General features: G+C 41.1%; 1 protein-coding gene across 3 annotated transcripts in view; it reads right to left on the bottom strand.

Annotated features, from left to right (window-relative positions):
• The window catches only part of KIAA1217 (KIAA1217 ortholog), a 361116-nt gene that overhangs the window by 334033 nt on the left and 10174 nt on the right, over nucleotides 1–16909 (bottom strand). For all 3 annotated transcript variants that reach the window (XM_043478953.1, XM_043478954.1, XM_043478955.1), the window contains exon 2: nucleotides 15740–16023. In XM_043478953.1, coding sequence (XP_043334888.1) covers nucleotides 15740–16023 — 284 coding nt within the window. The remainder of the gene's footprint in view (nucleotides 1–15739; nucleotides 16024–16909) is intronic.

The following is a 16909-nucleotide window of genomic DNA, read 5'->3' as shown; positions in this document are numbered from 1 at the left end:
GTTTAAGGCTCAACATTCAGAAAACAAAGATCATGGCATCCGGTCCCACCACTTCATGGCAAATAGATGGGGAAATAGTGGAAACAGTGGCTGACTATTTTTCTGGGCTCCAAAATCACTGCAGATGGTGACTGCAGCTGTGAAATTAAAAGACGCTTACTCCTTGGAAGGAAAGTTATGACCAACCTAGACAGCATATTAAAAAGCAGAGATATCACTTTGTCAACAAAGGTCCATCTAGTCAAAGCTATGGTTTTTCCAGTGGTCATGTATGGATGTGAGAGTTGGACTATAAAGAAAGCTGAGCACCGAAGAATTGATGCTTTTGAAGTGTGGTGTTGGTGAAGACTCTTGAGAGTCCCTTGGACTGCAAGGAGATCCAGCCAGTCCATCCTAAAGGAGATCAGTGCTGGGTGTTCACTGGAAGGGCTGATGTTGAAGCTGAAACTTCAATACTTTGGCCACCTGATGCGAAGAGCTGACTCATTGGAAAAGACCCTGATGCTGGGAAAGATTGGGGGCAGGAGGAGAAGGGGTCGACAGAGGATGAGATGGCTGGATGGCATCACCGACTCAATGGACATGGGTTTGGGTGGACTCTGGGAGTTGGTGATGGACAGGGAGGCCTGGTGTGCTGTGGTTCATGGGGTCTCAAAGAGTCAGACACAACTGAGCAACTGAACTGAACTGAAATGCCTTCATTATTAAACAAGAAATACTAAAACCAAGTAATCTCAGGGTACTCCGTGGCAGTCCAGTGGTTAGGATGCAGCCCTTTCACTGCTGTGGCCTGGGTTCAATCCCTGGTCGGGGAACTAAGGTCCTGCAAGCCATATGGCGTGGCCAAAACAAATAATAAAAAATAAGTTAATTCAGTATATACATTCTAAGAAACTATAAAAGACAACAGAGGTAACAACCACACAACAAAAACCCGAGGAAAAGACCATTAATTATAAAGTCTGCAACAAGATACCAAACAATAATATGGAAAAGAAAAATAAATGGAAACTGATTCTTTGAAAGAATGAATAAAACAGGCAGACCCAAGAAAGAGAACAAAAATGACATTTGCTCTCTAGAAGCTTCTATGGGCACTAAACTTCCTAGTACTTAACTAGAAGTAAAACATGCATGGAGTAGCTGGAGAAAGCATCCAGGAGATGGGATACGTACACAGCAGACTTGGAAGAGCAACGGTTCTCACACGTTTAATACTCAGCACTTCTGTTAATTCAGGAAATGCTAGAGACTCAGGTTTGATCCCTGGCTCACAAAGATTCCCCGGGGGAGAAAAAGGCAACCCACTTTGGTATTCTGGCCTGGGAAATCTCGCGGACAGTGGAGCCTGGAGGGCTACAGTACACAGGTTGCAAAGAGCCAGACGTGACTGAGCAACTGGGCGCGCACGCACACTTTTGTATGTCAGAATATTCTGGTCTAACCAAAACGTTCACAAACTAAAAGGGGGACTTCCCTGGTGACTCAGTGGCTAAGACTCTTCGCTCCCAATGCAGGTGGCCCGGGTTCCATCCCTGGTCAGAGAACTTGATCCTCCCGCATGCTGCAACTAAGAGTTTGAATGCTACAACCTAAAGATCGTGAATGCTACAAATGAACATGCCACATGCTGCAACAAAGATTGAAGATCCCTTGTGCCACAACCAAGATGCGGCACAGCCAAATAAATAAATAAATATTCAAAGAAAAAATTAATAAATATTGAAAGAAAAAAAAAGAATTCTTAAAAAAAAAACTAAAAGGAAAGAAGGAAGGAACAAAGGAAGGGGAAAGAAGCGATAGAGGAAGGCAGGCGAACCCAAAATATGGAATCTGTCAGTAGTGATTACAGTGCATACAACTCATTCCTTTCTCACATAAATCAGCTGTCTAAAGTACTACACCAACCACTTGCTTTCCCCTTAGCATCTCAGCGTGATTGGAGAACTGCTGACTGCCCCAGTTGCGATCTCAGTAAATACTCATGAATTAAAGTCCCTGCACATTCATTAATCCCAAAATACATCTCAGGTGCAAACAAGACATGAAACAAAGCCTCCCACTTAACTGCAGCAGTAAGTTGCATCCCCCTCCAGTCTGTTGAAATCGATGCCTCGGTTCAAAGCTCCATGTGACAGCCCACAACATTCTTCAGGCTTCCCAGTTCACTTTCCTACCTGCACAGGGTCTGAAAACCTTGGATTAAGGCAAAGGAAGGAAAGACAAGGCCTGATACGACACAGATGCTGAGATGAGGATGCAAAATGAGGTTGGTGCAAAGTGGGGCCCCGAGAGGGCAAATATGAGAGCCTTTCAAACAGAAGACACTACAGAATTTTGTCAAAAAATCCACTGAGCTTCAGACCAGATCTTTCTCCCCATAGTCCATCTCCAACAGCAGATCTCAAGAGTTAACACTTGTGTCCTTCCCCCTCCCTGCCCCACCCCCTCCTCTCGTGACTATGGCCATAACCTTCTGTGGTATTTCTCTAGTTCTTCAGGGGGTCACACAATATGGATGGATGACATAGGAGCTTAGTGACGTGCTCAATGAACTGGCACAGCAGGGACCACAGTGGAAACCAGAATCTAGGTCTCTGGGGGGCAGGGGGGCGGGTGGGGTGGGGTGGGGAGGGCACTGGGTATTCCTGCCTGCTCTACTACACCACCTGCAGTTCTTCATACCTTCATCCTTCTCTAATGAGTCACCGAGTCATTCTCATTTTTTCATTCGCGTATCTGATGTGTCGTCATCCTTTCATTCTGGCTGAGCTCCATGCCTGCTCCACGACACTGGACCTTATCATTGCCGCCTGGACATGGCAACCACTTCCAGGCAAGCACCCAAGTTTTTCACATGGTCCCTCCTAGGTAGCACTAAAAAACTAACCTTTGAACTTTGCTTTTCATTCCAGTCGCGGAATGAAAACAAAGTGCCCTGTGTCTGCCATTCCGAGCTTTCTGCCGGATGTTCAAGGTCCAGCACAGTCTGACTCCCCTTTGTTTAACCCCGCTGCCCTCCCCCTTCTCCAAACGGCACCCCACCTCACTCAGACTGGCTTATCCAGTGATTCATCAAGGAGCCACCTCCATTCCTATCACATCACTGCCTCTCCTGGCCACCCTCCTCCATCAGAATGCCTCCATGCCTTCATCAAATCATTCCAATCATAATCTGTCAATATCCTTGCCATAGATGTTTGTTGAATACCTACTGTGCTCTGGGCATTGAGGAAACAGATAATTAGGACAAGTTTACTGTCTCTAGGAGCCCTGAATCATTCCAAGAGACCCCACTTAACTCCTGGTCTCCTGTAAAAAAAATCTTCCCTTTCTGAAATCTCCCACCGCTCTGAATATAAGCTTTTGCATGACATTCCACCATTTCTGAATGTGTCTCACAAGACAAAAGTCCCCCCACCAAACAATAATTCTTCAGCAAATAGGGTTTGGAAATACTGCCCATTTCATTCCTCACCCACCTACTCCCAAATATCCAACCTGAGATTCACAAAGCCATTCAGCATATTAAAAGATCTGACCAGTTCTGCAATGTAGAAATTAACTTTGGTTAACTAAGAATGTCCCCAAATTAGTAACTTTCTCCCCAAATAGCTATTAACAGCCTGGGGATCTAGGACTCTGTAGAGCATACCTTTACAAAACACTGGTCTTGATCACTGCTATTGAGAATGTACACTGTTTGCGCCACCATAATGGTACTGGCCTTGACTTTCCCACCAGAATTCTCTCCTTGATAAGAATGCATTAAACTGCTACAGTAGCGATATATTATCTCGTCTATCAGCACCCCAACACCATTATCTGTCTCAATTCTATGGTTAAGAAAAAGCCTCAGGGAAATGGACTGACTTGCCTCCTGTCACACAGCTGGGCGTCCTAGTGCATGTTAATTCACTCACATTGGGCCCAAACATTGGTACTCTGTCCACTAACATGACATATGCTAGGCAGGGCAGTTATTGTGTTTTGTATTTTTTGATATATTATTTTGTGTTTTTTATATGATGCCGAACTCACAGTGCGGGACGATGATAAGTAACCATCTGACTGAATCAATCCACGAAAACACTGCAGGGGAAGGGTGAGTAATGATGAAGAATTAAGCTTGATGACTGAGGAGATTCAGGACAATTCAGCCGACTGCAATTTAAGTTTGCATCGATGTGCTGGACTAAATTACACCGGTCTCTTTTGGGGTTTTCTTCTTGCTTTTTAGAACTAACAAAGACTTTATCTATTATTTATTGTTTTGGCTATGCTGAACTTCCCCAGCCAAGGACTGAACCTGTGCCCCCTGCACTGGGAGCCCAGTGGTAGCCACGGAACCAGCAGGGAAGTCCCGCCAGTCTTTTGCGGATTCCTCGATGCCAAAATCTCTGTCTAATTGTAATGGCAGTTTTCTCTCGGTTTGACTGAATGCCACTTTCCAGGTGTGTCCTGCCACTGCACAGTTCTGCTTTGCTTTTCGACTTCCCTCACCTTCCCCACCTACTCCCAGGTACCCGTCAACAGATTTTCCAGTAGAATCTTATTTTGATTCCTTTTTTTTTTTTTTTTTTGGGCAGAGCCCTTCTTAATATAGCACTGTTCTCAAAACGTGTTCTCCTGCTCTTCTGCACAACACTAATTAAAATGAAAGCTAATGCAGGGGTTGGTGGCACCCAATTAAACATGGATCTAAAGCCGTGAGCTGTGAATGATCTCCATTCAGGATCCTCCTCTTCTTCTGTATCCTATATGATCAATGTCAAGTTTGCAAGGAAAGACTGCACCCCCCTCGAATCTAGTCTTTCTTCACTGAGACCCCACAATGTGTCCTACGATGTAATATCCCAAATCTGCTGAAATGCAACCCACCCCACCCCACTGTCTAAGCCACAATGCAAATTATCCATCTTCTGCGAAATATTTCTAGGCCAGTCCCTTCATCTGTTCCCTGGAGAAGCATCATCTGTTAAGTATCAGACTGCTCTTTCTATTGTTTTTTTTTTTTTAACTGTTGTTTTCCATCATGCCCAAATTTAGATGACTATTGTTTCCCTTTGCTATATCCAGTATTATTTGAAATTTCTGAGAATGAGAAATTTTTTTTATACTGATGTTTTCAATCCTATCATATTCTTTATTCACAGGCCTCTGATAGGTTATTAAACCCACACTCACATATACAGATATACAAATAATATTTCCTCTAAATACAACGTGTAATTTTGTTATGACACATGCTCCTGTCAATCAGCAGGGTTGCTCCAGCAAAAATAACATTTTCTCAATTTTTATCTTTCTCAGATATATACCACTTTTCTTCCCAATTTTTATCTTTCTCAGATATATACCACTTTTCTTCCCCCTAAATTTCTTTTCTTTTTTTTTTCTTTCTCAGATATATACCACTCAATTTTTATCTTTCTCAGATATACACCAATTTTCTTCCCCCTAAATTTCTTTTCTTCCCCAAATTATTAAAGGTTGATCTAAACAGGGGGCTGGCATTTCAGCCAATAAGGTGTGTGTGCATGCTCAGTCATGTCTGACTCTTTTGTGACTCCATGGACTATAGCCCACCAGGCTCCACTGCCCATAGGATTTTCAGAATACTGGAGTGAGTTGCCATTTCCTCCTCCAGGGAATCTTTCCAACCCAGGGATCAAACCAGAATCTCCTACATTGGCAAGTGGGTTCTTAACCACTCTGCCACCTGGGACTCACCCAATATGGGATGACCATTACATTTCTTACCTACTGATGCTGGGCAAACTGGTTCCCCCATTCCAGTCCTTCCTTATTTTAACATTTATTTATTTGACTGTATCAGGTCTTAGTTGCAGCACGTGGGCTCTGCATTATGGCTCACACACTTCTCTCTCGTTGTGGTAAGCGGGTTTAGTTGCATGGAGACATGTGGGATCTTAGCTCACTGACTGGGGATCGAACTTGTGTCCACTGCATTGAACAGACGAATTCTTAACCACTGGACCACCAGGGAAGCCTCAGTCCTTCCTTATTTCTTTGGTGCTTTAGAGTATCTTTGGATTCCATCACCCATCAGAAAGATGAGATAATCTGGAGGTCAAGAGCAAGGGCTCCACACCCAGGTAACGAGATGAAGTCCTGGTGCCACTACTCACTTGCTGTGTCACTCTGGACGAGATCTAAAGGCTCTGTGTCATTCTGTTAAGTAAAGTTCATAATAAATAGTGCCTACCCCACAGGGTTCTGGGGAGGATGGAATATACTAATATGTGTAAATAGCAAGTGTCACAATTTTAGTGGCTACCGATAATATGCAGTCCTTGTAGTCTTCTCCACTTTTCCACCACTGTAAATAATAGCTGAGAAAACAATGCTAAAAAAAAAAAGAAAAGCTGAACATTTAACTAAGATTCTCCACCTTCATGGCAGCCTATGGAGACGTTTCTATTTCTTCCCTCTTCCTACTGTGACTTGGTTTTATTGTTTGCTATGCATAATTAGATTTCTTTTTTTTTTAGTGTCTTTATTGAATGCTACAATATTGTTTCTGTTTTATGTTTCGGTTTTTTGGCTGTGAGGCATGTGGGATCTTGGCTGCCTGACCACGGATCTAATCCTGTGGTGGATCTAACCTGCACTGGAAGGTGAAGTCCCACCCTTCTGGACCACCAGGGAAGTTCATGTATTCCATTTCTTAACTGCCAAGATGTTGTTTCCTTTTTCCTTAAGGTTTAGGTAAGAAATTGGTCTGTAAACTCTGAGTCAGTCATTAGTTCAAACAGCTAAATATGTTTCTGCTGCTAAACATGGCTATTCCACCATCATTTTCCACTTTGGATTAGAATAAATTAATAGTGCTAAAGAGGAAATTCTTAGCTGGGGGTCTATTTCCTTTACTATAACTTATAAGCTTTTCATTTTTGTATTGATTTATTTACAAAACATAAATAAGGTAGTGGAGGACAGAGAAGCCTAGCAAAGAGTCAGACACAATTTAGTGACTGAACAACAAAGCAGAACTGTATAAAATCTATCCCTCCACAACATGAACCTTTTACCAGATCTTCACTGTGACCCAAGGCCTCCATTAACTGGATGGTCTACGGGCTTAGTGCCTCTTTAGTTCCAATTAGCCTACCTTCCAGGCCTTGCTGATACACTGATCTATGAATATCAATGCATGTTTGTGAATTTCAAACACTTTCACATATCTAGATTGATTAGGGTTAAGGTAAAGATGACAGACAAAAATTTGATAAATTTGGGGTTTTCCACACATGACAGAGGGACTACTTGTATTCTCGAAGGTCCCAACTGATCCCCTGAAATCCATGGCATGAGGCATGATCCAGTGTGACAGAAGTTCTATGACACTTAATCAAACATAAGTCAAAAGATGTCATTACGTGGGGATTAGGAAGTACAAACCATTATGGTCAAAATGAGTTACAAGGATATACTATACAACCCAGGGAATATGGCCAATATGTTATAATAACTAAAAACGGCATATATAACCTTTAAAAACTGTGAATCACTACCTTTTACACCTATAAAACATATTATTGTACACCGGGACTTCCCTGGCAGAGAGGTTAGGACTCCTCATGCTTTCAGGCAGAGGGCATAGGTTCAATCCCTAGTCAAGGAACTAAGATCTCACAAGCCATATGGTGTGACCAAAAATACATATACGTGGGCTTCCCTTGTGGCTCAGCTGGTAAAGAATCCGTCTGTAATGTGGGGGACCTGGGTTCAATCCCTGGGCTGGGAAGATCACCTGGAGAGGGGAAAGGATACCCACTCCAGTATTCTGGACTGGAGAATTCCATGGACTATGTAGTCCATGGGGTCGCAAGAGTTGGACTGAACGACTTTCACTTTCACACATATATATATAGTACATCATGTATATTTAAAAAAAAAAGATGCCATTGCATGTAGATGTAAATATATGTTAATATATATAAATTACACATAAATGTAATTGATGGATTGTACAGATAGGTATCAAGTGCTATGTATCAATATAACAAAGTTGATAAAAACCACTCATTACATTTGGGAAAGCTGATATAAGGTAATGGGAGGGATTTCTCTCTTAAACTAGACTTCACAGCCAAAATCTGGATAAACCAAACATCCCTGTAGGTGCCTGATTCAAGATGCTACAGTGAAGGGAAATGACAGATGCTACTTCAGGGCCAACATATGTAAGAGCTGTGAGGAACCATTAGCTCTATCTTTTCCTGTCATGATGACTTGGAATCCACATGTTATGATGGCATCACCACACCGTGGATGTGGCCTAAATCACAAAGTCATCGCAAACAATAGACTTTGTATGCATGAGAAATAAAACGTTTTTGTGTCATGTCACAAAAAAACGTACAGGGTTTTCTTGTTATGCAGCATAATCAAGACTATCCTGATTAATATATGAGTTGTAAGGTATATGTTTCCTATTGGCTCCTTTCTCATTATAACTGCCATTTGAATGAGGCCGGCCAGCTACTGAAAGCTAGCATGCAGAGGGGAGAAGTCAACAGAGGCACCCTTGTCTGTGATCTGTGACATCAAACACTTTCCCCACAATAATATGTTGCTTGCTCTGCCCTAAAATTGTGTTACCCTCACTCTTCAGTCTGTGGCATCAACGTCTGAGAGGCATACAGCACAGCCTTTTAAATCACAGGCTTCCTGCAAGTGGAAGTGTTTTGATTTGCTAACATTGCCTCCTCTCACCTATGAACTTTGCTTTTCATCCAAAAAACTTCCTTTGTTGAAGGTAAGGTCAAGATTATACAAATTGTTGGTAGCATACTTGCCTTTTAAAAAACTATTTCACTTTCCACATTCTGTATATAATAGGTCTTCACAAAAACATGACACAGATCCTGACAGCTTCCTTTATTTTGCAAAATGGAGTTTTCTTCCCCTCTCTCTTTCCATTGTTAGTACCCATAACTATTCTCAGTGAGTTATGAAGGAAGGGAGTAAAAATGCCTTCACTCTGCCTGGAAGTAGTGCTCGGTTCTTAAGACCTGCTCCTCTGATTCAAGCACAATTAAGACTTCTCCTGTCTTCCGGATTTAACTGTAATGGAATTTTCCATGATTCTTAACAAAATCAATTATATACCATCTGAAAAGGAGATAGATCAAAGGAATGGATATTTTTAACTGACATATATATATAGTTGATTTACAATACTGTGTTAATATCAGGTGTATAGCAAAGTAATTGTTTTATATTTTTTCTATTATTTTCCTTATAGGTTATTACAAGATATTGAATATAATTCCCTGAGCTATATAGTAAATCCTTGTTGCTTATCTACTTTACATATAGTAGCTTTTGTATGTTAATCCCATACTCCTAACTCATCCCTTCCCTCTTTCCTTGGTAACCAAAAGTTTGTTCTCTATGTCTGCGGGTCTGTCTCTGTTTTGTATATAGATTTGTTTGCATTATTTTTTATGTTCCACACATAAGTGATATTATGTGATATCTGCCTTTCTCTGTCTGACTTACTTCACTCATTATGATAATCTCAAGGTCCATTCAAGTTGCTGCAATCAGCATTATTTCATTCTTTTTTATGGCTGAGTAATATTCTACTATATATCTACTATTTTCCATAGTGGAGGAAAGGATAACATTGCGCTTGAACCAAAGTCTGTAGTTCCAGGTTCCACAGCACAGCTCCTCATCAATGAATAAAGTTCTTTAGAGGTTGTTTAAAAAAAAAAAGAAAATTGGCTAGAATGAACCAGAACTTGAGATGTTTATGAGTAAACAGGCTGACAGATATTTTCTTTTTCTTTACTTCCATTGCTGGTAGCATAGTTACATTCAGGCTCCAGACACCCTGGACTACAGCAGACACTGGTGAGTGGCCCCAGACTCACTGGGTACTGAGAACACAGCTCTAGTGCCACTTCCATGCAGACACTAGAGACACGAGTGAGATCTGTTGTTTAGTCGCTCAGGCATGTCCGACTCTTTGTGATGCCATGGACGCAGCATGCCAGTCTTCCCTGTCCATCACCATCTACTGGAGTTTGCTCAAACTCATGTCCATTGAGTTGGAGATGCCATCTAACCATCTCATCCTCTGTTGTCCTCTTCTCCCCCTGCCTTCAGTCTTCAGTGAGATCTGAGGGACACTCAGAGAGCAACAAGGCCAGACAAAATGCTTCCCGGTCTTAAGGACCCCATTTTCAGACAGTCTCACTGTTCATGTTATCTCCTTATTTTAACTCTCCACAATGCTCATGTAAAAGGAAACTAACCTTTATAGCTTGCTCACTCTTTATTCTGAATGGAAGAACACAACAGACTTTTAGGTTAAAATGTACAATAGTCCCTCATAGCCATGGGGGATTGGTTCCAGGACTCCCTGGGATAACAAAATCCAAGTATGCTCAAGTCTCTTCTACAAAAAGGGGTAATACTAGCATATAATCCATGCACACCCTCCATACACTGTAAATCATCTCTAGGTCACTTGCAATACTAATACAATAGACATGCTATATAAAAAGTTGTAAATATGAAGGAAAGGCTATATAAATAGTTGCCAGAACTCAGCAAATTTAAGTTTTCCTTTTTTGGAATTTTTCTTCCCCAATATTTTCTATCTTGGTTGAATCCAAGGATGCAAAACTCCCAAATAAGGAGGGCCTACTGCGTTCCTCTTTTCTCCTAAGATTTGATCACATTAGATATAAGAATACACAAACTAATTTTAACCACAGAGCAGGTACTCTTTACCTAGTTAGTTAAATAGAAATTCTGTGGGTAACTGGAAATAAGGGCAAAAAAACTATTTTCAGAATGGTTTCTGAGACTAGGAGTGGACAGCTGGATTCTGCAAGTGTGAGGCCAGTTGGATATCTCTTTCTTCACTAGAAAAGACATGAAAGAAGACTGTTTCCAAACTGTAGACTGACACAGTGACCATGACCATGAGAGATGGCTAAAGTACAGACCTTTCTGAACTCAGAGCTGTTTTGAAAAAGTAACTTTCCTTCTAGGTAAAATATGTATAGGAATCTATTTTCTGTGGTTATCTCATATGCTCAGGAATTGAATACAATTTATTTTTTTAAAAGAAATGGCAACACAATGTCTCTATTACCTGATCCACTGTGAGCTACATAAGTTGTTATCAAAATTTTAGAAAAATTACAGGCAGAGGGAGAAAACACCAAGGTCAATAACAAATGGAAAGCTCACAGACTTCGGAAATTTGGACCTTGCTTGACCTGCTGGCTTCTTGACTGGAGGGAAATTACTTAGCCTTCCTTTAGCTTCTTAGCCTCAATCCCTTCTGATTTCAAGCTGCCATCAATCTTTTAAGCCTTGGATTCCCCATTCCTCTATGTTTACCAAACAAATGGTACCTATCACATTCCAATTGTATTAGAAATATTCACCTTATTCATTTAACAAAAATTGATCGTGCCTAATTTCGGTTGTGCATTCCCTTAAATGCTGACTTTGCAAAGGTGATTCAGACAAGGCTCTTTAAAAGCATACTGTAGATGGGAGAATGAAACATAAAGAAAAGTACAATGAAGGTATGATTCGATGCTACAATACAGGTACTGCAGGATGCTACGAGCAGCTCAGCAGGTGTGACACTGGGCAGGATTTGGAAGGATTAATCTCTGTCCATGAATGCCTTATTTCTTTTGCTGACTTGGAGGCAGGGGCCAAGCCTCATCATCTGTATTTCTCACAATGCCTTTTCCGCGGTAGGTGCCAAATAAATAAATTATATATGGGATGAATAAGTGAAAGAAATCCAAATTTGAAGCTCTTGATAAAGGAAAAATACATTCAGGTTTCAGAAATATAATAAAATTGTGTTCTGACAAATGGGAAAAATTACTTCGAGTACTCAAATATGTGTTGGTAAAACAGTGAAATGACTTTAAATACTAATTTGAACATAAGAGCCTCTGAGCCTCTTCTTTTGGTCCCCAGGAATCAGAATATTGTGATGCTGGGACTTCTCTGGTGGTCCACTGGCTAAGACACTGTGCTCCCAATGCAGGAGCCCTGGGTTTGATCCCTGGTCAGGGAACCAGATCTCACAAGCTGCAATTAAAGATCCCTTGTGCCGCAACTAAGACCCAGCATAGCTAAAAAAGTAAATGAAAGTATTTTTAAAAAGAATACTATAATGCTAAGAGTTGCCACTGAAACAGGAAGAAAATCCATCATTTCCTTTCTCAATACTCCATGATAGAGGTATTATCTTTCCCTTGACTGGAACAGGAAGATTAAGTCATTAGCTTCAAATCTTTTAACCAGCATATGGTGAAGACTCAATTCTGACCCAGTCCTGCCTGACCCCAGAGCCACACCCTTAGCGGCCAGATGACGCAGCTTCACAGCCTGGTTGCCCCCCAGGAGTGAGTGGGTAAAGATTCCATCATGTACATAAGCACCGTGCTGCAACGGTGACTTGGGCCATTTTTTGAAGATCACAGGAGACAGTAAAGAAAACCTTTTTGTCTTTCAGTCATTTAGACTGAAGAAAATTCTTGACTGACTTGTTTTCAAAGACTCAAATATAAATTTCAACCATGAATCTTCCAAGGGTTTGAATGCATATGTCAAAACATAAGGTGTCGCACTCTCCGCCTGATGCTCTGTGATGACCTAAGGCAGTGGGATGGGGGTGGCGTTTAAAGGGAGGCTTAGGAGGGAAGGGATGTATGTATACCTATAGCGGATTCACATTGTTGTAGAGCAGAAACTCATACACGACACTGTAAAGCAATAATTCTCCAATTAAAAAAAATAAAAACATAAGGTGTGCTCTGATTCTCCTTATGTTGGATACCAAGGAATTAGAACCTGAATTCCCTTAGCACTGAGACATTTCTTGAAAAGTTCTGGATACAGCATTTTCATCATGTTATTTTTGATTTCTTCCATTGGCACTCTTCTCACTAAGGCCACTTTTCTGGAAAACAACCAAGGAAACAGCCACCCCTAGAGTGTCTGGTGGTTACGACCTCCATATCTGGAAAGTCCATCAGACTTGTGATATTTGCCTTTCACCTTGAGGCTGGTCATGTGATCTTCCTGTAAAGGAAGCCTGGAATAATCCACAGTCACAAGATCTGAGAGGAACAAAGGGTGTCTTGGAGAAGAGGACAGGAGAGAGGAAATGGGCGATAGGAGAAAAAGAATGAAAAGGACAAAAGTTGAAGTGCTGTCTACAGGAACTTCCTAAATCATCACCTACGCTTATCTCTAATGTTTACAATGCTGATTAAGATTCCTTTGCAACTCAGCAGCAGAAGGAAAAATATATACAAAGATCCAAGCATAAAAAACAGACGGTCAGCTTGTAAAACACAAGAATTCATCCTGAATTACCCAGCGAAGGGGCAACTGACCATCTGAGGCCAGACTACGTTATGACAGAGATGCAAGAGACAGGAGGTTGGAGCCTGAGGCCACTCGGCCAAATTCAGTACTCCCTGTCTTCTGACACCATTCCATCGCCCTTTACAACCTTCTGGTTAGTTTTAGGATCACCATGTAACAACTTTCCCCAAAGCCATCATCATCATGGTAGGAGAGAGAATTATGACATCACAAATAATAATAGTACAGTAATAACTGAAACTTTTTAATGAAAAATATACCATTGTTGACAGGATAATTTCTATATATCTCAGAAAAATAATATTTTAATTAAAAAATATATATATCAGCCTTCCTCACTCAACACATAATCAACTTTCTAGCCTCCTTTACCCAGGCTCCCATCCCTATAGTCTCAGATACACACACTCCCTCACCATATCCCTAATACCGCATACAGAGACCACACTGCCTGCTCTACAGGCAATGGTCTGCAACTTATAGACCAGAGGAATGAACATGGATTCAGACTTCACTGAATTCAAATTCCAGCTTTTCCTTAGCAAACTGTATAACCATAACTTCCCTGAGTTTCCTCAATCTGAACAGCACTGGATAAAGCATGATACCTCACATATTAAGACACAGAGAGAGGCACAAATTCCATTAATTAAATGGACAGTGACCCAACTATCAGTTGAAAATAGGGATATTTTTATTTTCAGTCAATTATATCTCAATAAAACTGGGGGAGGGAGGTTACATAAATGATAAATAGAAATAAAAGAATATAGGGGCATTCTCTATATACACTTGAAGACAGCCATCCTCTTCTGAGTGAAGAATTCATCTGCTCCTCTCCATATCAACCTAGATTCTTATTTCTCTTCTTCTGGGCCTACTGCCTCTTGGGATGTGAACATGTATGTCAACATACAGTTCATAAGGCATATGTCACATGTTTTAGGCACTCTGATAAAGATTTCATAAAAGAGAGGTTTCATTTAAAGGTTCAAATGAACTGAGCTTAAAGTGTAAAGAACTGAGGCCGACGGCAACCACCATTCCCACAGATGATAAAAAGCTGAGTTAGACATCACTTTCGTAACTAACTGGCAAGAGAGCAGAGTTAAAAACACAGAACTTGTCTCTACCTGGAGTGTCAAAATCAATACCTGCCTGCTCTCACCCCTGACCACAAGTATTGCTAAATGTTCTCCACTTCCATTACCGTGGTCTCCATCCTCAGATGGAGACACCAATCTGTGGGCTGCAGAGGAGCTCCCATCTCCTGTGACCCTAAACCCATGCCATCCCCTGAAAAGTAATTGCACACAGTCAAGAAACAAAAACACCCTGAGCCACTGTGGAGTGATAGCTGTGTGGCTGTCAAGATAACCTGAGAAAACAGGCAGCTGCTGACAGCAGAAAGCCAAGTGTGCAGAAGAAAAACATCTCTGATAAGAAAAAAGAACAGAAAACAAGACCCTAACGTCAGCTTCTTAAGGTAAAGGGGTTTGTCACAAGTCTGTCTGTCTGTGTGCTCTGTTTTAGCCTGAAAAAGTATTTATATTCATTCATTCATGCACTCATTCTTTCACTGTGCCAAGCACTCAGTGAAGGGGGTGGACATTAGCTGATACCATGCTTTACTCAGGTAAGATATACTTCTGCGTTGCCTGCATTTTAGATATATTTGTGGTTGAACCTGGGACGTTCTTACAGGGGAACTGCACATTCTCTGGTCTCTCTTCTCTCACTTCTGTTCTCTTACTGTTGTTGCTAAAGAAGGCTGAGCCTTCAGGTCAGGTCTTTTCTGCAATCTGCCTCCTCTCCCCAAGCCGACAAAGAGATCTGGGACTATCCAGCAGTGGGCACAATCCAGTCAACTGGTTTTTTCCCCTTTAACCTGAAGGTTACTGTGCTTTCCCTCATGTTCATTAAAGAATGAGCTTTGCACAGGGAAGGAGAACCAGATGAAGGAGGGAAAAAGGCACCAACTTCCAGTTAGAAATAAGTACAAGGGACATAAAGTAAACATGACAAATATAATAACACTGCTGAATGTTACACAAGAAAGCTGTGAGGAGAGTAAATCTTAAGAGTTCTCATCACAGGAAAGAAAAAGTTGTCTTTTATTTCTTTCATTTTGTATCTAAATGAGATGATGGATGTTCACTAAATTTTCTGTGATAATCATTTTATGATGAATAGAAATCTAATCATTATTCTGTATACTTTAAACATACAGTGTTGTAGGCCAATTATATCTCAATAAAATTGGGAGAAAACGGAATTAAAAAAAACAAAGAATGAGCTTGGCCGAGTGAAAATGGCACGATATTTGTACCTGGTCTCTCAGCCTCTCCTGGTGGCCCATGATGGCGGTGGCATGATGCGGGTATTTCTGCTTCAGATGTTCCAGGAAAGCTTCTCTCTTCCGGTCCATCTCCGACGTTTGCATTCCCAGGATTTCTTTGGAACTTCGAGGCCCACCTAGAGTGTGTCTCCTTGGGATGTTGCGGGAAGATTTGGAAGCTGAAACACGGCTGTTCCCATTAGAAAGACGCTCCTTGGTTCTGCGACATTCTGCATCTTCTAAGGATGTCACCTGCAGGTTGCTCTTTCCTTGTTCTGAGAAACAAAAAAGATACAGCTCACAACTAAAGACTTCACACTAGAAATCTCATTTACAGGACACCAAGTGCGTTTGTGGCAGCTGCTAATGTATGAGTGTAACTTAGCAGATTTGTGTGTGTGTGTGTGTACGTGTGTGTACGCGTGTGCACGCGTGTGCGTGTACCTACACAGCAGCAGGAAAGAGAGTAAATCAACAACTAAAAGAAATATGAAAAACTGCACTTTAGAAATAAAGATATTGCAGTAAAAAAGAAAAAAAAATTCTACAATTTCTCTTTCCCTGAGGTTATTCAAAACCAAAACACCTGGTCAGACCAGTTTGTAGGCAAGATCTCCTGGAGAAAGGAATGGCAACTCACTCCAGCATTCTTGCTTGGGAAAGCCCATGGACAGAGTAGGCTGGGGGGCTACAGTTCATGGAGTCGCAAAGAGTCAGACAGGACCCAGTGACTAACAATGTAACACAACCTGGGTTACCCTTCACCCTCATCTGTAATTATGGAAAAGTTAACTTCAGTGATTATGATTGTTTCTTTATTTTTAAACATAGTTTCATCCTAGTAACAGAACTTCTTACAATTTTATAATCTGAAGGCAGGGATCCTGCCTTCAAGCTTAGATTAAGGACAAACGATGAGACCTCTATCAGCCTCACTGTTTTCATTAATAAATTAAGCATGGCTGAACTGGTATTAGATATGCAAATTTAAATCTTAGTTCCCTGACTAGGAATCAAACCCACAACCTCTGTAATTGAAGCATGGAGTCTTAACCACTGTACTTACAGGGAAGTCTCTAGTTTTTTATTTTTAAAACATTTATTATTATAAATATACTCTAAATTATTTTTAAAAATAAATTTCCAATTTAAGAGGGTAGT

Source organism: Cervus canadensis, chromosome 10 (genome assembly GCF_019320065.1).
Source record: "Cervus canadensis isolate Bull #8, Minnesota chromosome 10, ASM1932006v1, whole genome shotgun sequence".
Lineage (NCBI taxonomy): Eukaryota > Metazoa > Chordata > Mammalia > Artiodactyla > Cervidae > Cervus > Cervus canadensis.
The sequence above is the reverse complement of the archived record's forward strand: the minus strand, read 5'-3'. Positions and strand labels throughout refer to the sequence as shown.